This window comes from Zalophus californianus, chromosome 1 (genome assembly GCF_009762305.2).
Source record: "Zalophus californianus isolate mZalCal1 chromosome 1, mZalCal1.pri.v2, whole genome shotgun sequence".
In the NCBI taxonomy this organism is placed as follows: domain Eukaryota; kingdom Metazoa; phylum Chordata; class Mammalia; order Carnivora; family Otariidae; genus Zalophus; species Zalophus californianus.
The window spans coordinates 53,020,533-53,047,095 of NC_045595.1; the positions used below are offsets into that span (position 1 = coordinate 53,020,533).

Here is a 26,563-nt window from a genome sequence, read left to right on the forward strand (position 1 = left end):
CACTGTAGTTTTAATCTGCATTTTCCTAATGACTAATGATGTTGAGCCTCTTTTCATGTGCCCATTGACTATTTGTCTATCTTCCTTAGAGAAATGTCTATTCAAGTCCTTTATCCAATTTTAAATTGGGTTACTGTTTATGTATTGTTGAGGTGTAAGAGTTCTTTATATGTTCCGGATACAAGTCCCTTACCAGACACAGGATTTGTACAAATGTTCTTCCATTCTGTGGATTGCCTTTTCATTCAAATCTGTTATTACCATTATCTATGGCCTTCAGACTTAGGAACAAAAGACCCTTACACAAAATTTGACCCTTATTCTTACCTCTTTTACAAGGCATGCTAATTATGTAACAAATGCTCTTCTAAAAGCCATTATCTTTCCATCCTGTTTCCTTTTTCTCTTTTTAAGATTTATTTATTTGAGAGCGAGCGAGAGTGAGCAGGAGTGGAGGGGAAAGGCAGAAGGAGAGGGAGAGGAAGAAGCAGGCTCTCCGCTGATCAGGGAGGCCGATGTGGGGCTTGATCCCAGGGTCCTGGGACTGGGATCATGACCTCAGCCGAAGGCAGACACTTAACCGACTGAGCCACCCAGTCACCCCTCCATCCTGTTTCCTGGTAAGCCAACCTATGTTGAAGGACAAGGACCCAGCTATTACTAAATACCCACCACATCCACCTGGGTAGCAAACTCCAGGAAAATAAATAACAGTGATGTTCACTATAGACATTCTGCCATTTTAGAAATTCAATCCATCTTCCCAAAGCCTTGTTTTAATGGTTTTTATTTTTTTAAGATTTTATTTATTTATTTTGACAGAGAGAGAGAGACAGCAAGAGAGGGAACACAAGCAGGGGGAGTGGGAGAGGGAGAAGCAGGCTTCCCACTGAGCAGGGAGCCGGACGTGGGGCTCGATCCCAGGACCCTGGGATCATGACCTGAGCTGAAGGCAGACACTTAACAACTGAGCCACCCAGGCGCCCCAATTAATGGTTTTACAAAATAAAGAACTATAATGTCACGCTATTAATAGATTGCAGACCTACATGTGTCTCGCCAACCTATTTTCTTTAAAACCATGTTGACAGTGATTGTTAAAACTGCTCCCATGCTAGAATGCTCCTAAATTGTTTTAGCCTTAACACAAGGTCAATGGGAATTAGACTAATGAAGAAATAAAACAAAACTGAAACATTTTAATTTGGGGCCCACTAGACTACATTAAACTTTTGGCAAATAAAATGGATGAGTGGTTGCAACCACTGACATTTATATTTCACTATTAGTTCTCCAGGGTCCATATTCTGTGCCATTAACCTTTAGGGTCTAGCTCTTTGTCAATCTCACTTCAACCATGCTTTCTAAGGATTACAGAATCAGTAATTCCACAGCACATTATGGCACAGACCCAGTCAAATCAGAGAGACAGATGTGAGCTCGTGTAATTGAGAGGCTTCCATCTGTTGCACTGAAAACTGAGGACTGAGACTCTCGCAGTTTCTTTCTTACACTCAGTCAGGGCTATTCAGGCTTTGGACGGCCCATTTACTTAAGCGCTCGGTAGTTCAGCAAATATCTTAAACGGCTAATATTTCAATCTTCCTTGCCAAAGGTAGATGGACACTTATTGAAGATGCTCACATTAGACCTATTATGGATCCCAAATGTGGCTGAAAGCACAGAGGTGATAATCCCAGATGGAGAAAGTGACATCACCTCATACATATCCAAATCCTAGCTTCCACATCAACCCCACACATAATCAAGTTTCCTCACTGAGACAGCAGATTATCTATTGGGATAATATCAAGGCACTGTAGACTTGCTGGAAGGAAAAGAAGAATCCACAAAACAGAAGCAGTAAAGGTTCTTGTTTTAGCAAAGAGTTAAAAATAGGTGTTGTATACAAAAGAGAAGTTGCATTTTTTATCTCGGGATTTTCTGTAAGTTGCTAATATTTCTATGACTACTCAAATGAAACTGACTCCATGTGACAAATGTTATTACTGAAAATTTGGGAATAAATTAACTTTTGCTTAAGTACAATCTTGATCTACTGAGCTCCTACTTGGAGCAAAAATGGTTCTCAGTTTATTTTTATCAACCTATGGAAATTCTCCTTATTGTTTCTCATTCAGTTACTCCTATTCTCCACTTAGTACAAGGCTTTTAGAAGTGTGGTCCCTGGACCAGCTGCGTCAGAATCACTGGAGACGCTTATTTAAAATGCAGGGGCATCTGGGTGGCTCAGTCAGTTGAGCGTCTGACCCTTGGTTTCGGCTCAGGTCATGATCTCATGGGTGGATTGTGAGATGAGTCCCGAGTCAGGTTCCATGCTCAGTGGGGAATCTGCTTGAAGATTCTCTCCCTCCGCCCTTCCCCCACCACCCAGTCACGCACGTGCACACTCTCTCTCTCTCTCTCAAATAAATAAATCTTTAAAAGATAAAGAAAAGAAAATGCATATTCCTAGGCCTGACCCAGTCCTAATGAAAAAGTGGTCCAGGGACCCTAAAAATCTGTAAGTTCAGCATGCTCTCCAGAGGGGTTCCCTGCATTTTGCTTGAATCTTCTCTTGTGCCTCTTCCACTCTCAAAACTGATCAATAGTATGATTAAGCAATACTCTGATCAATCAAACATTTCCAACTACCTAAGGGACGTTGCAGCAGTGATTGATGGAAGGGAAAACTGATGACTCCAAGTATCTGAATGCTCAAGCATCCAGTCAGGAAATGTCTGAAGAACCAGGGTTCAGAAAATAGAGTTCAGGCTCTCCCCATTACCACCAGCCAACAATAACATGTGAAATAGCTAACCTTCAGGAGAGCTCACCTCTGTTTTCAAACAAAGACATATTTCTCTAATTATTTTTAATGTTCACATTTTTAGATGTCAGAATGTTTACGTTAAATGACCCTCACTGGTGCCTCAGTTTCCTTATATGTAAAATGGGTATACCAACCATCTGCTGCACATACACATACTCTAATGTGTATATTGCCATATACTTCCTATATATCTTTTGCATGACAAAATAACTCATCCCCCAAAAGCTTTGACTTATGCAATAAAAGCTTTGAGATATTCAATAAAAGCCTTATAGATTCTATGATCACCAATTTGTAAATTTATCAATGCCTAGAAAAACAAAAGGGGCAGGAAAGGGAGCAAACAGAAACTTCTACTTTGACCCCAGAAACTAGCCTTAACTTGCTCAGCAGGAAACTGCTCACCTTCTCCCAACTAGCTCATGATTAAACTGAGGCCAGCTACAAAGCCACTGTGATCACTCTCTGAGAGGTCATGGCAGGTAAACTGAGAACGGCATTAAAACCCGCTCAGCATGACTGGTGTCAGTGGAGTGAGAGATCAAAATTCTCTGGTGAATCTGCCTTGTAAAACATCTCACTTCATTCTGTAAATACTTACAGCATAAGAAATAAAGTAAAAATAAGAAATAAAATAATAATTTAGGGGAAAAAAATCGCATGCTGACTTCTAAAGGGTCTTCAAAACTTCAGAAGTACCAGAGGCTTTTCCTTTTGTCCCAGATTGTTTTTCCAATGCTACTTCCTGACAGAAGGGATCGCTCAGGAGAGCTGTGTCAGATCATTCGTCTGTGGCACTACATTTCCTTTAAATCCTACAAGTAGGCCTTCTAAGTAGGATTGCTGACACTTGGCAGTCTATCTTATCTGACGCCACGACAACTGAGAACAAAATTATAGAACACTTAGTTTATAACCCATTATGGGTTAGGTTGAATGGCATTTGTTTCTGAAGTCTTTCAAAGTACAGTCTTGAAAATGTCAAAGACCATCTATCTATCTGGAATAAAAAAGCCAATTTCGCTGCCATACACACACACACACATGTATGTATATATAAAATTGTATGCGTATACACAAAATCACATCTAAAGTGTAAATTACTCCAGAGCAATTCACAAACAGCTATTGCTCTGTGCGACATACAAATAGGGGAGCAAAGCCAAATGGAATAAAGACAAAGCCAGAGATTGTCAGTCTACCCGTAAGCAGAAATTATCACTCAGATACTCAAAATAAACCACGCTATTGAGCTAGAGAAGTTATACCACTGGGTTAGGACCATGACATCTTGCTGGGTTTCATGTGCAAATCAGCAAACAAAATGGCATGTTTTCTCTTGCTTTTTCACAGCTGAAGGAGAGTGAAGAAGGCCTTGTAGTCAGTATAACTGCTAGGCCCAACCTTTATCCCGGAGCTATATTACTACTACCTTTTTTTTTACAGACTTACTTATTTGAGAGGAGAGAGAAAAAGAGAGAGCACGTGAGCGGGGGGAAGGGGCAGAGGGAGAGGATATCCAAGCAGACTCCCACTGAGCATGGAGCCTGATGTGGGGCTCAATCCCACAAGTCATGAGATTAGGACCTGAGCTGAATCCAAGAGCTGGATGCTCAATCGACTGAGCCATCCAGGCGCTCCTCTATTACTGCTTCTTAAAAAATATTATCTTTTAGATAAATAAAATGTGGTATACCCATACAAAGGACTGTATTCAGCAATAAAAAGGAATGAAGTACTGATACATGCTCCAATACAAGTGAACCTTTCATCATGCTAAGTGAAAAAAGCCAGTCACAAAAGACCATATACTACATGATTCCATTTATATGAAATGTTCAGAATAAGCAGATCTATGGAGACAAAAAGCAGACTTGGGGTTACCAGAGCCCGGTAAGGGAGGGCTGGAGAGTGACTACTAACAGGTACAAGATTTCTTTGGAGGGTAATGAAAATGTTCTCAACTTAGATCATGGTGATGGTTGCACAACTGTGAATACAGTAAAACCACTGAGTTGTAACACTTTACAGGGGTGAATTTTGTGGTATGTGAATTACATCTCAGCAAAGCTGTTTAAAAATACTAAGTTTTAAAATAACTATCGTCTTTAAAAAAAACTATAGCAGAAACAGAACCAACAATAAGGTAAGTAAATATGGCAGCTCTTTATCTTTCCAAGATTCTCAGTGAGCCCTGGGCATTACAAGAATTAGTTAACCAACGGTTCACAGCTGCAGTGGTAACTAAAATGAGGTAAATCAAACATGGTAAGGAAATTCTGAACACACACACATAAAAATTGTGCAAAAAGAAAAAAGAAAAGAAAAAAAGAAAAAGCCCTACACACATATGATGCAAAATCAAAGTAACAGGAGCCCCCATATGGGTGGATGAGTGTTTGAGTGTCACTCATGTTACCAGAGGTTCTCTCGTTCTCCTCTTGTTAATTAAAAGATAAGCTCTGGGAAAGGCAGGAACTTGAAGTTTTGTTTCCTCATGACACGTAAAATCTAGCATAGCTAGAGATTTCATAACCTTAGCAAGGCAATAATAAGTATTTTAAGGTGCCTTGCATCTTTCCCAGGCTGTACTCTAAACACCACTGTGATAGCTATGAGCTGTGATTATCCCACCTCTTTAATGGGAATGGAAGATTCATTCCACAGAAAACCACTTACAAAGTGGCATTCCCATCTTCCATAAAGTGAAGTGAAAAACAGGCTGCTAGGTCACAAACAGCCACTGTGCTGTGTGACATACAAATCAGTGAGCAAAGCAGAACACAATAAAGACAAAGCCAGAGACTGTCAGTCTACCCAGTGTAACAATCAAATTATCTCAGCCCTCTAACACAAGGGCTCTATGATCTCGAATCATCACACATTTACTTGGTGCCTGCCATGGTCACAAACAATGAGAAGTGCTACTGGCAGAGGATACACCAAAGATGACATTCTCCATGCCCTCAAGTAACTTATACTTCAGATGTGATGATTTCCTGTCTAGATGGCGGTAAAAGTGAATTTAAAAATTTTTGTTAAACATGCAATTCAGTCTTGTCATTTTCAAAGTACTCATTCTAGAATGATGTGAACCTACTTACTCCAAAGAAAACTGTCATTGATTAAAAGGTGTTTTCCACGGGGCACCTGGGTGGCTCAGTCATTGAGTGTCTGCCTTCAGCTCAGGTCATGATCCCAGGGTCCTGGGATCAAGCCCCACATCGGGCTCCCTGCTCCGCAGGAAGCCTGCTTCTCCCTCTCCCACTCCCCCTGCTTGTGCTCACTCTCTTGCTGTCTCTCTCTCTGTCAAACAAATAAATAAAATCTTTAAAAAAAAAAAAGGTGTTTTCCAACTCCACTTGTGGAACTTGCTTTAGAATAACAGAAAAAAAACTAGCTCATCATTTTATATGTAACATATAATCTGTCATACTTATATGTACATATACATGTATATACAATGTATATACAATCACTAGCTACCATATAAAATAGTCAAAAGAATGTACCTCAGACCTTGAAGGCAACTTCTAAAAAAACCCAACAATGTTCTGAGAATGAGATCACCACAACGTTAGGTTAAATGTGTAATTTTCCGAGGTAATTATTTTGAAGACAAGTTTGAACACCTTACTTATTGGGATGTATAAGTTGTTACATTTGTTTGCTTCTAATGTCACACTCTATTTACATTAAAGATAACAAAATACAAGGTGATATAACTGCCAAATGAATATTACAGTCTGTAAACCCTACAGAAATTCACAAGAGGGGGATATAAACATCGTCATACATGAAAGAGGACGAGGTATCTCTTTAGGCATTGAGGATTTAAAAGGTTACACACAGTACAATTCCCACCTATAAAAAGTTTCAGATAAAGCTTCACAGGATTGGACTGAGCTACACCCTGAAGGGTATATAGAATTCACGTAGCTGGAAAGAAGCAGGAAGGGCATTCCAAGTTGGGGGGAAATTAAAAGAACCTACTGGAGGGAATGGTAGGCAAACCAGAAGAGAAATCCAACTGGAGCTAGGAGAGATTAATCCCTGAGCTTTATTTTAACAGGCCAGTGGTTGGATGAATCATTACCAAATACAAAATAAAGCAAAGCAACACTCCACTAAAGGAAAGTGTTCCCAAAAAAAGAGTCCTCTGTGCCACGTTGGTGTTTGTTCACATCCCTCAATCTGGCTGCCTGCTGGTTTCCATGGCTTGGGTTTACCCATTTGGAAAAACAACCCCTCCTTTGACAATACCAAAATCACTACCTCTGCCTGAAATTAGACAAGGAACACACAGATTCCAGCCTCTTAGACGATCAACCCATCGAAAGTAAAGAATACTTCTTTTCGCACAAAATACCAAACAGCAGTGTCATAACAAGTATTCCAACAAGTAATGCATTTTAAGTTAAAAATGAAAAACACTTTAATACTGTCCATAGACCTCCAGCATGGCTAAAATTTAGAAGACCAGCTATACTAAGTATTGGTGAGGATGCATAGTTCCTGGAACCCTTATTCAACACTGGTAGGAGAATAAGATGGTACAACCACTTTGGAAAACAGATGAGAGTTTCTAAAAAAAAAAAAGTTAAAGATACCAATGACCTAGCAGTTCCATACATATGTATCCAAGACAAAGGAGAGCATTTGTCCACAAAAAGGCTTGTACAAAAATGTTCAGAGGTTGTACACAAAGTGAATGAACCTAAGAGTTATACTCCTAAAAATGGTTAAGATAATAAATTTTAGCATATGTATATTTTACCATAAAAAATGTTTAGAGCAATTTTATTCATAATAGTTAAAAACTGGAAACAACACAACCTTAGAATAGACAGGCAGATTGTGACATACTCCTACAATTGACTATAGCACAGCAATACAAAAGAACAAACTATTGATCCATATGACATGGATGAATCTCAAAAATACTATGTTGAGCACAAAAAGTTGGAATCAAATTATTCTATTTATATGAAGCTCAAGAGTGGACAAAACTAATCTAGGACTATAGAAGTCAAAATAGTGTTTATCTATGGGGGATGTGTATGGCCTATCCAAGGAAGCATGAAGGAACACTCTGCAGTGATGGAAATGTTCTATATCTTCATCTGAGCTGTTCCTATAGAAGGTACAAACACAAGGGGAAAAACTATTATAAGCCATGCCCTGAAGATTTCACCATCATTAATTATGCCTCAATAAAAACAAAGGAAGAAAAACAAAAATCAAACCGGTGGAACACCCCAGTAGTCCATTATCTATATGAAGCCCAGGGTTTGCATTTTATCTAGTCCTCCCCAAATACTCTTATCACAAAATAAGAACTCACAATAAAAACTCCCCCTGGGGTGCTGTAGGATCTATTCTATTCAGGGCAATAACTTTAAAGGTCTGACCAGAGTAGTTTAAGAAGAACATACAATTGATTTTTTGAGCCTTCTTAAAACTCACTGATTTTTTTTCTTTCTTTTTTCTTTCTTCTTTTTTTAAGAGAAAGGGAGAGGGAGGGTGGAGAGGGGTAGAGGGAAAGGGAGAGAGAGAATCTCAAGCAGGCTCCACACTTAGCATGATGCGGGGCTCAATCTCATGACCCTGAGATCATGACCTGAGCCAAAATCAAGAGTGGGATGCTCAACCAACTGAGCCACCTAGGTGCCCCAACACTCACTGATTTTTTTTTTATTCTAAACATATTCCATTGTTCTTAGGACCCAAACAAATCATTTGACCTTTAGAAAAAAAAAAAAAAGAAAGAAAAGAAAAAGGTGACAATACTACAATAAATACTAGTTCCCAATATAAAAGCCAGGTATAATGGAGTGAGGCAGTCTGACTCTGACCATAGTTTAAAAAACCAAGTAAAAGATCTGACTTCTAATATTCTAAAGGAAATTTTCTAAAAGTTTCCTTGATATACTTTAAATCCTTTACAACACCATGAGGGAAATGAATCATCCACTCAAATCTCTACTTTGAAGCTTAAAAATAAAAGCAGTCACTTCTTAAGTATGGATACAACTATTCTAAACAGTAAATCGGCTAACAGACATCAACCTGTTAATAACGACACTTCATGATCTGTAATTATCTTCTTTATTTATGCGCCGTCCACAGTCCATCTCCCCTGCTAGAATGTAGGCTCCAAAAATCCAGGGATATTGCTGTTTGTTTTGTTAACAGCCATATCCCCAGCACATAAACCAGTGCCTGGCACACAATAGGTATTAAGTATTTTCCCATAAACATTCGGTTATGTAACAGACCATCCAGAGCGCAGTAACTAGAAAACAAGAACAGGAGCAATTGGGTATGACCAACTAATCCACTTCCAGTGCCTCTCTGCAGAAGCAGCCTTAAACAGTCCTCTTCCTTCCCCTCTGCTTTGCCAGCTGCCATTCCTGCCTCTAAGAAGGACCTTCCAAGAGCTAACAAACCCTCTTGTGTTACCAAATAACTGACTTTCCCTTTTAACAAAAAGACCCCGGAGGAGATCCATACCTAAGCAGACACCATGATGCTTGGTGCTAAGAACAGAGAGATGAAAGGCAAAGTCCTAGCCCTCCCAGAGCTTACAGAAAGGCAGACAGAGGAGTACCTAACACCGCGAGATAAATTCCCTGACAAAAGCACACGTGGCATGCCATGAAAATACAAACATAATACCTAACTCAGCTAAAAAGGCAGGGGTGAGGAGGGTCACTTTCAAGAAGCAAGTCTCTACACTTGAGGGACTAACAGACCTCAAGAGAAAGAGCAGGGGGTGCCGATTTCAGAGAGAGGCAATGGTTCACTCAAAGGAAATACAGCTGACCCTTGAACAACATGGGTTTGAACTGCTCAGGTCCACTTGTATGCAGTTTTCTTCCAGTAAATACGGTACAGTACTGTAAATGTACTCCCTCTTCCTTACGATGTTTTTATTAACGTTTGCTTTTCTCTAGCTGACTTTATTGTAAGAATACAGTACATAATACACAGAACATACAAAATATACATGAATCACTCCTTTTGTTATATTTTCAGTAAGGCTTCCGGTCAACAGTAAGCTATTAGTAGTTAAGTTTTGGGGAAGTCAGAAGTTATACGCATGTTTTCAAGTGCATGGAGTGGGGGGACAGACACCCCTATGTTGTCTGAGGGTCAACTGTAGCTTGATGTACCTGAGCTACAGGGCATGGGTGAAGGAATAATGAAAGATAGGGCTGGAACAGTAAATAAGGGATGGCACTCTGGTAGTATTGTGGATAAAGGCCTAGAAGGGAACAAGAGTAGAGGCAGGGGTCAGTTGTGGGGTTATTTTAGGAATAAAGAAGAAAACTGATGGAGACTTAACTAAGAGAAGAGTTCGTAGAAGCTCTTCCACTTCTCATTCTGTTCTTGTAACCATTCTTGCACAGAGCTTCACTTAATCTCAATCCCAAACTAGTATCACCAACAATGGCCTCTTGTCTGAGCTCTAGACCCATATATCCAATCCTATAATACTTAGCTCTTCTTTGAAATTTCAAAGACCCTTCAAACTCAACATATCCAAAACTAAACTCATGATCTCATCCTAGAACCCACTCCTCTCCCTGTGTTTCCCATCTCTGCAAGCAGTTTTTTTGTAAGTGGCAGCACCCTCCACTTACCTAAACATGCTAGAAACCTAGGAGGCACTCTCCATGTCTTCTACGTCTTCTCCCTCATCCCTTACTCCAGCCTCTCACCATGTCCTGTCAGTCTTCTCTCTAAATATTTCTTAGTTCCTCTACTCCTCTCCTTTTCCATGACCACCACCACAATGTGGATTACCACCATCTCTTGCCTAAATCATTGCAGCATATTCACATTCTCTCCTTCTTCCCTTCCAATCTGTTCTCAAGCTGCAACCACTGTATGTTTGTTTTGAATGTTTACCAGCCTGTCTCACTCTTTCATACCCTCCTACCAACACCAGGACCTCCATAAAGCCCCTGTCAATGTTGCTGACCATATGCTCACCAGCGCCTCATTCCCAATGGAGTGCATACTCAAAAAGTATTTGAGCCAAGGGATATAAGAAGTTTAAGATTTTGGAAGGAGTCAACACCAAATGGTACTAGGATATTCAACTAGGTAAGGACTAAAAAGTGTCCACTAAACTTTCCGCTAGGAAATCAGTTGGTGGCTTCATCCAGAACAACTTCAAGTGGAGCTGTGGGAGCAGAAATGAGATGACAGTGGATTGAGGACAGACTGGGCAGAAGGGAAGTAGAAACAAGTTGACCACATTCTTCCAAAAAACTTGGATGGCAAAGAGAAGAGTCTAATAGCTGCAACAGGGGTGGGGGCAGGGGCGTGGGTAAGATTTAGGGATGAGTTTGGTTTTGTTTTAAAGTTGGGAAAGACTTGTGTGCATAAGCACATGATGAAGAGAAAGAACCAGGAGAGGAAGAAGGGGAAATCAGAAACAGATCACAGGTAAGTCCCTGAGGCCAGAAGGGCTGGGATCCATGAGCACCAACAGAAGAATTAGCCTTTCACTGAGCCTAAGGGAAGGGGAAGAAGGATGGAGGTGGATTCAGAAGAGTCTGCAGGTGGAAAAACAAGATGATGTGGTGGTTCTTCTATTTTCTCCTTAAAGGATACACAACAATTCTTCCAGCTTGATAAGAAGGCCCTTTCCCACTCTATGTTGGACAAAATATAGAACCGAGTACAGTATGTATGTGTGTTACATTTATTGCTGGACACCAAGAGCAATGTTTGATGTCTGCTGCTGGTTCTAGAACTCTACTCCACCTCCTCCCTACCAACATCAGCCATCCTTTACCAGTATAAAGCCTCTCAGAGAAAAAGGGCTCCCATCGTGGTCTCCAGAAACTAGTGGTAATTGTTCCCAATTTTGAATTCAGTAGAGCAGTGCTAGAAAACTTCTTACAGGTTTTATCCTGAGAATGACTACTATTTTCCATCTTTTTTGCCCTCTGCTCCATAGAACTTAGAGCCTGGTACAGTTGCTATTGCATATTCCTTTAAGAAAGCTACTCAAAGCCCTCTCATGGGTGATTTTAAGCACTGGCAAAGAGGTTATAACTTTTCAGCAGGGAAATAAAACTAGAGTTCTCTGTGGGGTCAGCCAACAGTTTATCAGTTGCTCATCAGAAAAAAATAATCATTTAAAAGGACACACATAGTAAGAATGGGAGAAAATGGGTACCGGAAAGAGCTGCTGACATTAAAATAAAATTTTAAATTAATCCCTTGCCACTCTAATAGTGCTGCCACATAATGGAAGACGTTTTTGTTTTCAAAGGGGGAAAAATGTCCAGAAATTTGCACTCATCACTCCCTCAATTGTTATCAGGGAAGAAGCACAGGCTCACTCTGTCCAGCTGGATTTGGGGTAGTGTAAACAATTTTGCTAAATTGCTTGGCAGAATGCATCTGCAACAAATCATTAAATTCTGGAATTCACTCTATTAAAATAGACTCATTAGCCAAGAACAATTAACAGGCAACTATTTTCATGCAAAACAGATATAAAATAAAAATCAAGAGCAATACATATGGATGATTCTTTTTCATTCAGAATTTTAGATGGTGCATAATGCAGTCTATTGTTTCAAATCTTTGTTGCCCTCAGACAGCTATCTCTCTACAATGTAGAGTATTGTTTGAATACTGGAACAACTTAGGCTTTTTCTGTGTATCTAAAAGTCCCTGGATTAACATCCAAAGAAATCTGGCACTGTAACAAAGTTGACTTGTAACAAGTCTCAGCCTTTAAGCAAATTGCTTATTAATGCAGAATGAAAGTCGTTGTTCAGATCCTAATTAAGCTATGTATCTCCTCAAGCGTCCCCCACTTTGCACTCTCCAAAACTGCAGAATTTCTCAGACATACAATTTCCCATTACGACATGGATGGTAGAAGGCTTTTAACAGGTGAGGAAGACTGTGAACAAAACACTAGCTGAAAAAAAAGTTTGGACCAAAGCATCACCAGCTATGTTTAGTAGACAGTGAGCAGCAAGTGAATGAGAAGGATGCTTGGGGCATTCACATATATTCCACAGCCAAGATTCCCCACACTTGAAGATAAGTTGGCTTCCTAAGGAAAAGATAAGGACATCTCCACTATAAAAAACCTCAAGCAAGACACAAAAGAGGACACAGAAAATAATTTCAATTATATAGGGCTCAAAAAAAAAAAAGAAAGAAAAAGAAAAAACAGACAAAACTAAGTTAATTTGTTTAGAACTGCACATAGAGGTAGTAAAGAAAAAGTAAAGAAAAGACATGTTATAATTGTGATGACCTCTTGGGGCAAGGAGGAATTGGGCAAGGAGAGAATACCTGAAGGAGGCAATTTATTATTTCCTGACCTCATGGTGATTATAAGGTTGTTCATTTTCAAACCACACATACGTTTTATGCATGTTTATGTGCATAATGAAATTTCATTATTATGAAAATGACATATTTCATAATAAAAAGTGTTGAGAGAGAGAGGGATGACCCAAGACTTAATACATTCCAGCAGAGTACACACATTCCATATAAGTTTAGGAGAATTCATAAAGGACAGGACTGAGTTTTCTGTGATCACTTACTAAATATATTTCAGTTTGTTATGTTTACAGACTTCTTCATAAACAAACAAGTTATTAAGAGTTCAGAAAGATCGTATAAATTAGCAACAAATTAAAGGTAACTTTAAGAATAGATTTTCTACTTTATTTGGGTAAATAAACCTTTCAACTAGTAGTAATTCACACTGTTAGGATTTAAACACATTCTGTGTATAATACCCTGAAATTGTAACAATCTACAGTATTCTTTAAAAAGAGAAAAAAAGTGTAGAAAAGAAGGCAAGATAACAAAGCAAACTGATGGAAATAATTCCTTAGAACTTAGCAGAACATGTAACATTTAGGAAGGCAAAGAGAGAACAAATGGAGAAAGTAAAATCATTTCCAGACTCTGCTTTTAAAATTAAGTGTCCATGGTTAAGGTTTCTTTGGGGGGGGGTGCTGATATATGAGTTCGTTAAGAAATAAAAGAGGGATTGGGCGCCTGGCTGGCTCAGTCAGTGGAGCATGGGACTCTTGATCTCAGGGTTGTTGAGTTCAAGCCCCACCTTGGATGCAGAGATTACTTAAAAATAAAATCATGAGGGAGAGGGACTATTTTGTAGGACAAACTGATGTTGGGTGAGCCAGGCTAGAGAATATTTCCAATGAGCTCAATATGCATTACCGAGATACCACTAAATATAAACAGTCATTGAATAAATGTTCGGATACAGAGATAAAACAGATACATCTAGAAACAATTCCTGGTTAGACTGGTTTTATTTATTTGTATACATGCAGAAGTGCTAAGTCTGGATCTAATTTCTTCAGACAAAACCACGTTTTCTGCAACATCCTCACAGTTGAGCAGAACGAGGCTATATTGAGAGGTTTTGAATCTTCTCACATGCCGCGGGGGAATTTTTTGCATCTTATGGAGTGTTTAAAAAAAATCTTTACAGCAAAAAATCCCAACACTCTAGGAATAGAAGGCCATGCAGACAATAGGGAAGGGAAGGAGAAAGGAAGGAAAAGAAATCTGCCTTCCAAAACAAAGCCATGTGTAGGCTCCAAGAGATAAACAGCCAAGTAAAATAATCCTTCCAGAGGAGGGCAGAGAAACAAGGGTGGGGAGCTGGAAGGAAGGAGGATATAATCACACCTTCTCTTCACAAACTGTAATTAGAAGAAATACAAACTGGCCAGATCTCTCGCAGGAGAGCTCTTGGGCTCACCTGGGCATGTTTAACTAATCAAGCTCCTCTCAGCCTCGCCCACCCCTCCCCTCCCCTTCACCTCTCCCCTCCCCTTCACCTCTCTCTCCTGTCCCTCTCCCCCGTCTCTCCTCACTCCTGACCCTCTCCTGCAAATAAAATGCTAAAGTATAATGAATTTCCACAGCAAAATAGTTGCAGATGTTCTACTTCAGAATATACCCCTGGATCAAGAGCTGGTCACTTGACACGCAGCGCTGGGGAACAGAGGCGGGTTCAAATGGCTCTGCTCTGTGGCCTTTTCACCTTAATAGTACCCAATGCTCTAAGTTTCCTGATGCCTCTGAACTCATTAGACAAAGAACACTAAACTGCTGCTGGTTAGACTGGCAGAAAACAAAAGAAATCCGTCACCCAATCTTGCTCGGAACTCTGGCAGTCTCACTCAACAACTCGTGTGCATTTTCCTTTCAATTCCAGAAAATTAAGTGTAGCCTGTGATGAAATAAGTGATAATTATGTTCTAAAACAATGAGCAGCTCAAAATGTGAGGAACTTAGACTACTCTCCTCTTAAGCTTTCAGATGATCACAATATGCAATTTATTCTTACTTTCTCCCAATACAAATCGCACTATTAAATTAAAAGGGGAGAATTCTTCTACCAAATTACACACTAATGGCTCTTAACCCATAATTAAAGTATCACTAACAGCAGCTTAAAGCCACGGCCAGCCATGAGCACATTTATTAGGACCTATGTTTTCAGCACCACGTAATTATGTAAATATAACCATCAGCCATCTTGAGAAAAATCAATGGTCTAACCAGTTCTCTGCTCCCTTGGGAAAACACTCTTTGTGAACTGGCATTACACAGGGCCTCCTCCTCTGCACAATCAGAAAAAAAGTAAAGCAAACCTAAGTGCCAGAGCAGCAAGGCGAACAAATTCCAACAAGGCTGGTCACCTAGAGTTCTCATTACTCTCCTTCCTGACATCACAACAGCCTGGGAACCTAGACCAGCAACTGGCTTCAAAGCAATGAGGACTCCAGAACAGGCTCACTGTGCACTATAATCTAAGATGTCTCCCCCGTGCTGGGGGCTGGGAGGGTCCCCAAGACCAAGCATAGTCCCTATCATCAAGGAGCTAATAATTAAGGAGACAAGACATAAAATGATTGTAGAGGGGCAGTAATGCTCCAGAAAAATCAGAGACTAATCAAAACCACTGAGTCCTCACGACAACTCATTTCTGCTACAAACTTTCTGAATAAACTTGAACAATTTACTTCTCTGGGCCTCAGTTTCCTTGGCAAAAAAAAAAAAAAAAAAATCTAAGATATATCTAAGGCCCTGTACAGCTCTTCAATAATTAGATAATTAGAGAATAGAAGATACATATAGTGAAGTACTAAATTATACAGTAGTGACTACACTGTCATTGGAGAGATTTCATGGGATTTTTGAGTCAGCCACTTCCTGGGAGCCAAATCAGGCACCATGGCAGGACTCAAGGATACAGTGGTGACCAAGACAGAATGCCCTGCCTTCATGAGGCTTTCAGTCTACTAGTAGAGTATTCTCGGGAGTTCACAGAGAAAAAATGAGGGCTTTTCATGGAGATAGAGGCAAAACTGGGGTTCAAGTGTACCCAGTAGGGTCATGAATGATTAGCTGGTAACTACTGAGGGCTGTGGTAATAAACCATAAGGTTTTTGAACAGACTCATTAACACAAGCAGAGTTCTGCTAATTTGCTCATTACCAATAAAGGTAATTGGTTTCCAGAAATTAGCCAAACTGAGATTCTTTCTGCCCTTTGCCAATCTTCTCCTTCTCCTACCCAATGGGTCCCACCCCAAACCTATTTGCAGTTAATTTTTTCTTTTATCTTCTTTTTCAATTATGCTTACAGACTATTATGGTCAAAGTCAGGTGCCAGAGAGCAGTCACCAAGCAGAGTCCGTATCTGAGCCATTTAGTGTCACTCTAAATGTAGGACTTTAGGAAGGCCTTGCATGCTACAAGATAATTGGCTAAAAAAAGATCTATTTGTGTATATGTTGCCACAGAGGCTGAGAATGACAGTGCGGACACATGGTTTATTTTGCAGAGTAGAGCTGTGAACTATACAACTAGGGAATATGGTATAACTAACCTGGAGAAAAAGAATAACCATCAACATCTTAATTGTTAAAACGAAAACATCAGAAAAATAAATTGTCCCTTAATCTTAAGAGATGTAAAATCTGCCTGTGCCCTAAGTGAAATCAAATGCTACCTACCAACTGTACATTCCATTTTCCAAATAACTCCCCTGGAATGCTGGTGAGCTGCTATGTTTAATATGAATACTTTCAAAGTATTGGATTTAAAGGAACAGTAATGGTTCCAACTTTTTTTACCAAAAAAAATTCCCAGCTGAGATTTATGCCCATCCTCAAAACACCCTTTTGAGTTCAGAGCAGATGTGTACAGTGTTTATACGAAGAAAACCACCAGGGCATAAACAACCCACTAAAAACACCACTCAAGTTTTGCTGTGCTTTTCTTCATTTCCTGTGTATTTATTTTGGTGTTAAAATAATGTTAACTTTCGTAGTAAGGAAAATAGCAGCAGATGTTTAAATCAAACAGACTATAGCAAATCATCCTACATATGTACTCAACTTCAAAATCAAAGTTTCTTCCTCCCAAATAAAGGGGAAGACTGCAAGTAGACTACTCTCGAGTATATTACAGACTGCAGAACAACAAATCGACCTGAGCTTTCATAAGCTTTTCCTTACCACCACCAACTGGAGACATAAAAAATTAATGTGGTATCAATTTCCTTGCAATCCGTCTAATTCCTCTCTTTGGCTGATCATTACGTTTTTGTTTTGTTTTGAAAATATCATACTACACAATGACAAAGACAAGCCAACAGATGATGCCTTAAAAGTTTGTGATTTCTTGATCACTGAAAAAAAGAAAAGTTTTTAAAAACTGCAGTATGTTAATTTCACAAGAAACAAGCCCAGTCACTTGCTGCTTCCACCATCCTGAAGAAGTCTGCCTTTTAAATGAGTGACTTCAGAAGCAAGATGATACTTAAAGCAGCAGATTCAAAGAAAGCCATCCACCATAATTCTCATTAGTGGGAACAAGCAGGAGTTAAAAATATATATATACCTTTTAAAAAGAAAATCTTAAGTATGAGATCCTTAACCAGACAAATAAAAAAAACAGTATGAATGAGATTTTATTTTCCTTGAAGGGGAAAGGGTAAGTTTTCAATTGGTTAGGCAACAGGCCTGAAATTTTACATGAAAAACGTTAAGTTTCTTCAATGTTTTCTTTTTCGAGAGAAATGTTCAGTTCACTATTAAGAGAAAACATGGAAACTGCTCCTACTGAATCAGAAAGGAGATGTCTCCTCCTCGATTTGTATGTGGTTACAACAAAAAACACTCCTCCTGCCAAGCTGAATTCCCCCGGAGATGCCTCTCCGGCCACTCAAACCCAGGCCATTACCACTTTTTCAAATCGCACGTAATGTTCCAACAAATTAAGAAATCGCTTTTTCTCTTCTTACTATTAACAGAGACAGTTTGAAACGGTACAAAGCAGTGGGGAAACACCTCATGGTGTAGCAGAAGGTAATAAACATTAAGAATTCAGAGTAGGTTTCTTTCTTTCCTTCTTTCTTTCAATCTAGCTTTCTGGTTGGTGTGTTGTGCAATCACTTCCACAAGGGACCGGAGTGTGGAGGGAACATCCTTCAATGTCAGAACTCTCTCAGAGCTGTACAGGAAATGGGAAATCAGACAAAGACCCAGCCTGTGCTTTGTGACATGGGTGCCCTTCCAGTCCCCTAAACTGAATAGAAAAATTCTTCATTGTTTGGGACAATCGCTCCTGAAGACAAAAACTCACTGTAACTTTCTGTTCCCCTCTACATGAAAATCCCAAGCACTGATTGGAATATAACAGGAATACTGTAGATAGTGCATGTTTAAAATAAGTATCAAAGCGGGGGGGGAATAAAAACACAACACGTTTAACTTTTCCTGGTTATAGAAGTTCTTCCTCTAAAGAGAACACCAACAGAAATAAAAAATAATCATATTATCAAGAGTTAAAGATTTGAAGAGTTAATATGTTGCAAGCAAAAAGGAAACTTCTAACAGTTTATATTTCACTACCTTCCCTCCCCCACTGTAACCCTGAAGGCTAAGATACAAACAACAAACTTTGTATTAAAAATAGTATATAATAAATCCTCGTCTTTCAGAGCACCCTGAAATCCCAAAAAAGAGAACAAAATACACAGAAGGCATTCAGAACCCTAAAGGAGGAGTGGCCTTGACAAAAAGCAAGAGAAGAGCAATTTCTAGAATGGAACCTCTACCTTCGTAGCACAGAATGCCGATATTGTTGTTCATCTTGTCCAAGTACTGGTAGTTCAACAGGTCCATCTTCATAAATAGCATTTATTGGGCTCGCACAGAAAACCAGCTCTTTGCTTTCGCCCCAAAAGAGTACGTTTCAAAAATCAATTATTACTGAGTAGCTCCTGGCTCGTCTCAAACTTCACAAAGACCGTGAGGCCCAGCCTCAGATGATCAAAACAAAGTATGTAAAAGTAAAAAAAAAAAAAAAAGAAAGAAAAGAAAGACAAAAAGAAAAGGAAAAAGAAAAAAAAACACGCACAAAAAATCAAACTCACACAAAAACCCTTCAAGGGTTTATCTGTAGACGGTATATGTTTTGTATCCTCAGTCAAGCACTTAAAAACCGTTTCAGAAGTCTTTACGAGTCTTTCTTCGAAATAAAGGAGTGAAAAAGCAAAACACGAAGCACGTTTCCTAGGACAAAGCCACGCTCGCTTTCCTCACAGCCCGCTGCAAGTTCACTGCGCTGACATGCTGGCTATGCTTGGTATGACTCGTATGTAAACGAGCTTCCTCTTCCCAGCGGGAGGGAGCGCGGAGCATGCTCACTGAATCCCTGGGGCTCTTCAAATGTCAGGGATATTTTCTGCACAAGATCAGTCTCTAAATGTATTAAGTGTTTGAAAGAAAGAGAAAGAGGAGGTGGAGAGTCTGTGCAGAGGGGCCGTGGCAGAGCTGCTCTGGACAAGAAACAGCCCTGCCACTGCAGAACCGTAGGAGGAGAAAGAAAACCCAGGAAGTTTCTTTTTCGGGAGCTGAGTAAAAAGTAAAAAAAAAAAAAAAATCCATCATGGAAGCAAACTTCCACAGAATTTAACTTTGATGTGTCCTTCACTGTCGGGGTTCAGGAACCCACACTGTTTTTTGCTGTGGTACCTATATCACACATCTATGTAAGGTTTCTTTTTACTTTCTTTTAAAAAATTGTTTTATAATGTCCATTTATACTTGAACTGTGTGTTTTTCAAATTTTGATGGTACTGTTACATATAACTTCTCTCATAATCCTCAGGACAAACTCACATTAACAGGGCAGAGATGGCATCATCTTTTTACAGTAGAGGAAACGGAGACTCAGAGGGATTAAATGACTGGCCCAGGACCCCAAAATAGTCGGTAAACTAGTTTTAGGGTATTTTTTTTCCCCTAACAACTTTCCAAAAAAAACCAAGGAGGGAAAGAGAGAAAACAGAGAGAGAGGTTTAAGCAAGTAAGGCTGGTATATGCAAAACTAAATGCCTATTCGAAATGATGGGGTATGGGGGAGAATAAAATTATTTTCATTTTGGGGCGCCTGGGTGGCTCAGTTGTTAAGCATCTGCCTTCAGCTCAGGTCATGATCCCAGGGTCCTGGGATTGAGCCCCACATCGGGCTCCCTGCTCCGCGGGAAGCCTGCTTCTCCCTCTCCCACTCCCCCTGCTTGTGTTCCCTCTCTCTCTGTATCTCTCTGTCAAATAAATAAATAAAATCTTAAAAAAAAAAAGAAGATTCTCAGATGGAATCCTTTAAAAAAATTATTTTCATTTTGCACGTATGAAAGCTGTTCCATCTATGTATTAGTGGCTAGTAGTATGCTGTTACTCTGTTCCCATCCTGTTCCTTTAAGAGCTTTAAACTTCGTATCTCCAGTATCTAGCACAAGTAGGCACCCAAAAGCTGTTTACTGAATGAGTAAATCACTGAATGTTCAGAGCGTTTACCACATGAAGAGCACACTAGCAAAGGGGGGGGCGGGGAATCTTTTATCTTTGCAGGCTGTAGCTAGCTTTCGGAACCATAAATAGACTAATAATAATTCACCACAGGAAGTGTTTCTATATTGATATTATTGTATGCTATTTGGAGATTTAGAAAGTATCAAGGAGTGTCATAGTGTAGACCAAGACCTGAAATTTTAATACTCTAAAGTAAGAGTTAAATAAATAATTTCAAGGGATTAGATTTTTAAAATCCAGCAACAACTGCACTTTGGATGTTAGATGTTCACGGCAAGTTGTTCTAATCAAATCTTATTAGGAGATTAATACAACACCTAATATTGCTGCCATCAATGGATAGCAGCAGGTGAAGCAGACAACAGAAAAATCAAGATTTCACAAGCTTTAATTTATAAGGGTATTTATTAACACTAGTTTATGTATTCTAGATACTGAATAAGCTATACTGAAAGATATATATACCATCAATTATAATTAAAATAATGGGATTTGGCAGGGAGGGTCAGAAGAAACTCTAATAGCATCTATGATACACTAGATTATTGCATTTCAAACCATCTTAATATCTTTAAGCACCACATTCAAATTCAAATGATAGTTTTAGAGTACAATTACTACGCTGTTCTTTGACATAAGGTCTCAATCAGAAAACATGATGAGTCATTAGCATGTCCGCTAGGAGAAAGTTGGCTGCACATTAGAATCAATGTGGACTTTTTAAAAAATCCTGACGCTCACAATTCCGGACTTCAAGCTCTATTACAAAGCTGTAATCATCAAGACAGTATGGTACTGGCACAAAAACAGAGACATAGATCAATGGAACAGAATAGAGAGCCCAGAAATGGACCCTCAACTCTACGGTCAACTAATCTTCGACAAAGCAGGAAAGAATGTCCAATGGCAAAAAGACAGTCTCTTCAACAAATGGTGTTGGGAAAATTGGACAGCCACATGCAGAAGAATGAAACTGGACCATTTCCTTACACCACACACAAAAATAGACTCCAAATGGTTGAAAGATCTAAATGTGAGACAGGAGTCCATCAAAATCCTAAAGGAGAACACCTCTTCGACCTCAGCCACAGCAACTTCCTAGAAACATCGCCAAAGGCGAGGGAAGCAAGGGCAAAAATGAACTATTAGGATTTCATCAAGATAAAAAGCTTTTGCAGAGCAAAAGAAACAGTCCACAAAACCAAAAGACAACCGACAGAATGGGAGAAGATATTTGCAAATGACATAACAGATAAAGGGCTAGTATCCAAAATCTATAAAGAACTTATCAAACTCAACACCCAAAGAACAAATGATCCAATCAAGAAATGGGCAGAAGACATGAATAGACATTTTTCCAAAGAAGACATCCAAATGACCAACAGACACATGAAAAAGTGCTCAACATCGCTCAGCATCAGGGAAATCCAAATCAAAACCTCAGTGAGATACCACCTCACACCAGTCAGAATGGCTAAAATTAAGTCAGGAAACGATAGATGTTGGCGGGGATGCGGAGAAAGGGGAACCCTCCTACACTGTTGGTGGGAATGCAAGCTGGTGCAGCTACTCTGGAAAACCATACGGAGGTTCCTCAAAAAGTTGAAAATAGAGCTACCATATGACCCAGCAACTGCACTACTGGGTATTTACCCCAAAGATACAAATGTAGTGATCTGAAAGGGTACGTGCACCCCGATGTTTATAGCAGCAATGTCCACAACAGCCAAACTATGGAAAGAGACAAGATGTCCATCGACAGATGAATGGATAAAGAAGAGGTGGTATATATACACAATGGAATATTATGCAGCCATCAAAAGGAATGAAATCTTGCCATTTGCAACGACGTGGATGGAACTGGAGGGTGTTATGCTGAGCGAAATAAGTCAATCAGAGAAAGACATGTATCATATGATCTCACTGATATGAGGAATTCTTAATCTCAGGAAACAAACTGAGGGTTGCTGGAGTGGTGGGGGGTGGGAGGGATGGGGTGGCTGTGTGATAGAATTGGGGAGAGCTCACTATGGTGAGCGCTGTGAATTGTATAAGACTGTTGAATCACAGACCTGTACCTCTGAAACAAATAATACATTATATGTTAAAAAAAATTAGAAGAAGAAGAAGAAGATAGTAGGAAGGGAAAAATGAAGGGGCGGAAATCGGGAGGGGGAGATGAACCATGAGAGACTATGGACTCTGAGAAACAAACTGAGGGTTCTAGATGGGAGGGGGGGTAGGGGGATGGGTTAGCCTGGTGATGGGTATTAAAGAGGGCACGTACTGAATGGAGCACTGGGTGTTATACGCAAACAATGAACCATGGAACACTACAACAAAAACTAATGATGTAATGTATGGTAATTAACATAATAAAAAGAAAAAGTCCTGATGCTGAGGTGGCATCAAACTAATCTGAGGAGGTGGGACCCAGGATCAGTATCATTTTTAAAGAGTCCAAGGTGATTCTAATACGCAGTTGAAGGTTGAAAAGCATTATTTTTATCAAAGAGGAAAAAAATTACCTCCCTTAAGATACTTCATTTTATACACTTATTTTGAGGAGGAGAGTTTTGTATTTTAAAATATAGTGATTTAGGGGCACCTGGGTGGCTCAGTCAGTTAAGCATCTGCCTTCCGCTCAGGTCATGATCTCAGGGTCCTGGGATCAAGTCCTGCATCGTGCTCCCTGCTCAGTGGGGAGTCTGCTTCTCCCTCTGTGCCTCCCCTTGCTCACGCTCTCTTTCTCTCTCCCAAGTAAATAAATAAAATCTTTAAAATTAATTAATTTAAAAAATATAGTGATTTAACCAGGTTCAAACAATACAGTTGCCAAGGTTATGAGTACTTAGTAACTTCCCCTAAACGATGCTGTGTCACTTACAATATGGTTCTCAGCCTCTGAGTGCCAATCATCTGTGTGGACAGTCCCAGAGGTATACTTAAGACTTGTATTTACAACCATCTATGGCAAAATTCCCGACACCCAGGCACATCTTTCCCACTCATCTGGGAAGCTAGTGTGGTGCTACTCACGAGTGATCCACGGAGGGATCTGGTTGCTACTATCCATAAGAGACAGATACAGAAATGGAGAGTGAACATTTCAAAATTTCATAGCAGTTTGACAGAGCAATTTGATGTCTCTTAATCTTAATTTTAAAAAATGAGCGGTTTTTTTTTTCATATTTCTAGTTTGCATTTTACAAAGTATCAATCTACAACAAAAGCTGACAGAGAAAAAAACCAAAACACAAAAAACCTGGTTCCCCCGCCCTCCCCAGGCAGTCTGAGCAGCCTGGTGCTGGCGGCTGGCTGGTTACAAAGGCGGACTGCAGTGTGGTGAACTCCCTCTGCGCCGTCCATCCCAGCTCCTGGCATCTTTCACTTCATGCTTCAAGCACACTGAATCACACACTTTGACACCACATTATTTCACTCCTCAGTGCACATGTTCTCTCTTCATGCAAGACTTTTCAAGCCTGTCTACCCGGCAAACACCCATTCTTCCCTCAAGACTTGGTATACACCTCTTTTGTCCCGTGGGACCCCTGTCCTTCCACCCCCTTGTTCCCTGCCCTTCGCTATCATGTTTCCAGATACACACTTTGATCCTAACCGCGTCTAGACTTTAAGAGCAAGGACTATGGCTTCTTCAAGGTCAGTCTGGCATAAGCCTGCCACATGGTAGACCATCAATGAATATTTGTTGGATAAAATCAGTAAGATTAAAACATCTCACAGGTAAGTTCTCTATCCAACCTCCTGCCCCAGCACACACACTGGATGATCTAGCGTTTCCCAAACTGGTTTCTGTCGACATCTGTTGGGAACCACAAGTCCTCACATTTGAGGAACATTCATCTAGATTCTGAATGCACTTCAGGTTACAATTGGTGCACTCATTTTACAAATCTGAATACTGGAAAATGTCAATGCTTCTCAAGTTCATTCACAAGCTAGTAAGATATTCATAACTGAAGTACCAACAAAATTGTTTTTAAGGAAACTGGAAAGATAGTTCTAAATTGTATTCAAACAGGGCGCCTGGGTGGCTCAGTTGGTTAAGCGACTGCCTTCGGCTCAGGTCATGATCCTGGAGTCCCGGGATCGAGTCCCACATCGGGCTCCCTGCTCGGCAGGGAGTCTGCCTCTCCCTCTGACCCTCTTCCCTCTCGTGCTCTCTATCGCTCTCATTCTCTCTCTCTCAAATAAATAAATAAATCTTTAAAAAAAAAAAAATTGTATCCAAACAAAAAAATCAGGTCTATACTAGAAAGGTCTTTTTTTTTTTTTTAAACAGTGAAGAAATTTGAGCTATCAGATACTTAAAACATAAAGCAAAGAACATTTTGGGGGTGAAACTGCATACAGAGTAAGTAGCATGATACAGAGAATGCAATAAAGTTTTTACTGAAAAAACTTTAAAAACTGTAAGAATATGTTCAGACTACCTAATTTGGAACAGGGAAACATTTTCTAAGACTGAAAAAAAAAAGCCTTAAAGAAATTACAGAGGAAAATACTGAAGAATTTGACTGAATATACAAGTTTTAGGTTTTTATACATGTGAAAACCACAAGACCAAGTAAAACCACAAAACAGAAGAATATATTTGTAACATATAGTCCATGAAGGATAAATGTTTTTTATATATACAGAACATTTAAAAGTAGAAACAAAAGAATCTAAATATTTTTTAAATGAGCAAAGAATGGAAGAAATGAGTGGCCAATACATTTTTGAAAAACTATTCAACTTTATTAATAAAAAAATACAAAGTTGGGGAGCACCTGGGTGGCTCAGTCAGTTAAGCGTCTGCCTTGCACTCAGGTCATGATCCAGGAGTCCTAGGATGGAACCCAGAATCTGGCTCCCTGCTCAGAGGGAGCCTGCTTCTCCTTCTGCCCCTCACCCTGCTGGCTTGTGCTCTCCCTCTCTCTCTCTCAAATAAATAAATAAAATCTTTAAAAAAGGGAAAAAGAAATATAAATTTTTAAAAATTAAGTGATTTTGCATGTCAAATTAACAACAACAAAGACTTTTCAATTTTATGTAATGTGCTGGTGAGGTGAGATCCTAGTAGAACCTGTTCACTGCTAGTGAGGTGTAAACAGATAATGCCTTTCTACAAAGCAGTATTCATATCAAGCTTTTTGTAGTGTTGAAGATGTTCATATTCCCTTCCTTGCACTAGACTCTACTTCTAGACCTCTGTCTTAAGGACACACCAGGATTTGATCAAAGAGTTACATAAAGATGCTTACCATCCTTTTATTTATAAAGCTGAAAACTTGAAAACCTAAAGAGACTGCATTAAAACTGCAGTATTTTGGGGTGCCTGGGTGGCTCAGTCGGTTAAGCATCTGACTCTTGATTTCAGCTCAGGTCATGATGTCAGGGTCGTGAGATGGGAGTCCCACGTTGGGCTTCGTGCTGAGCGTGGAGCCTGTTTAAGATTCTCTCTCTCCCTCTCCCCCCACCCCTCACTCGGCTCTCCCTGTCGCTCTCTAAAAAACAGTAACAACAACAAAAACCTGCAGTATATTAATGACAGAATATTATGCATCCATTATAATTCCTTCAAAAATATGATGACATGAGTAAAGGCTATGCTGTTATCTGTACGGTAACAGTACTACATATGTTAATTGAATACAATCAAAACAGGATGGAAAAGTAATATGTACACAATATGCCAATTTTGCTTCTATACTGAGACATACACACATATATGAAAAAAGTATACACATGTATTAAAAAGACTGTAAAAAAATATCAAAATGACAATGCCTAATCTGAGTGGT

At 39.6% G+C, this 26,563-nt stretch overlaps 1 protein-coding gene across 5 annotated transcripts in view; it reads right to left on the reverse strand.

Annotated features, from left to right (window-relative positions):
• VGLL4 (vestigial like family member 4) overlaps positions 1–26,563 on the reverse strand; it is a 150,981-nt gene that overhangs the window by 63,012 nt on the left and 61,406 nt on the right. Inside the window, exon 1 of one of the 5 annotated variants that reach the window (XM_027584186.2) lies at positions 19,313–19,543. The exons of 3 other annotated variants lie outside the window; for them this stretch is intronic. Coding sequence is in view for 1 of the 2 variants with exons in the window: in XM_027584181.2 (XP_027439982.1) it covers positions 18,995–19,076 (82 nt within the window). In the remaining variant the exon portion in view is untranslated. Of the gene's footprint in view, positions 1–18,994; positions 19,544–26,563 lie in introns of those variants that run through there. One more of the 5 variants, XM_027584181.2, reaches the window with a different exon arrangement.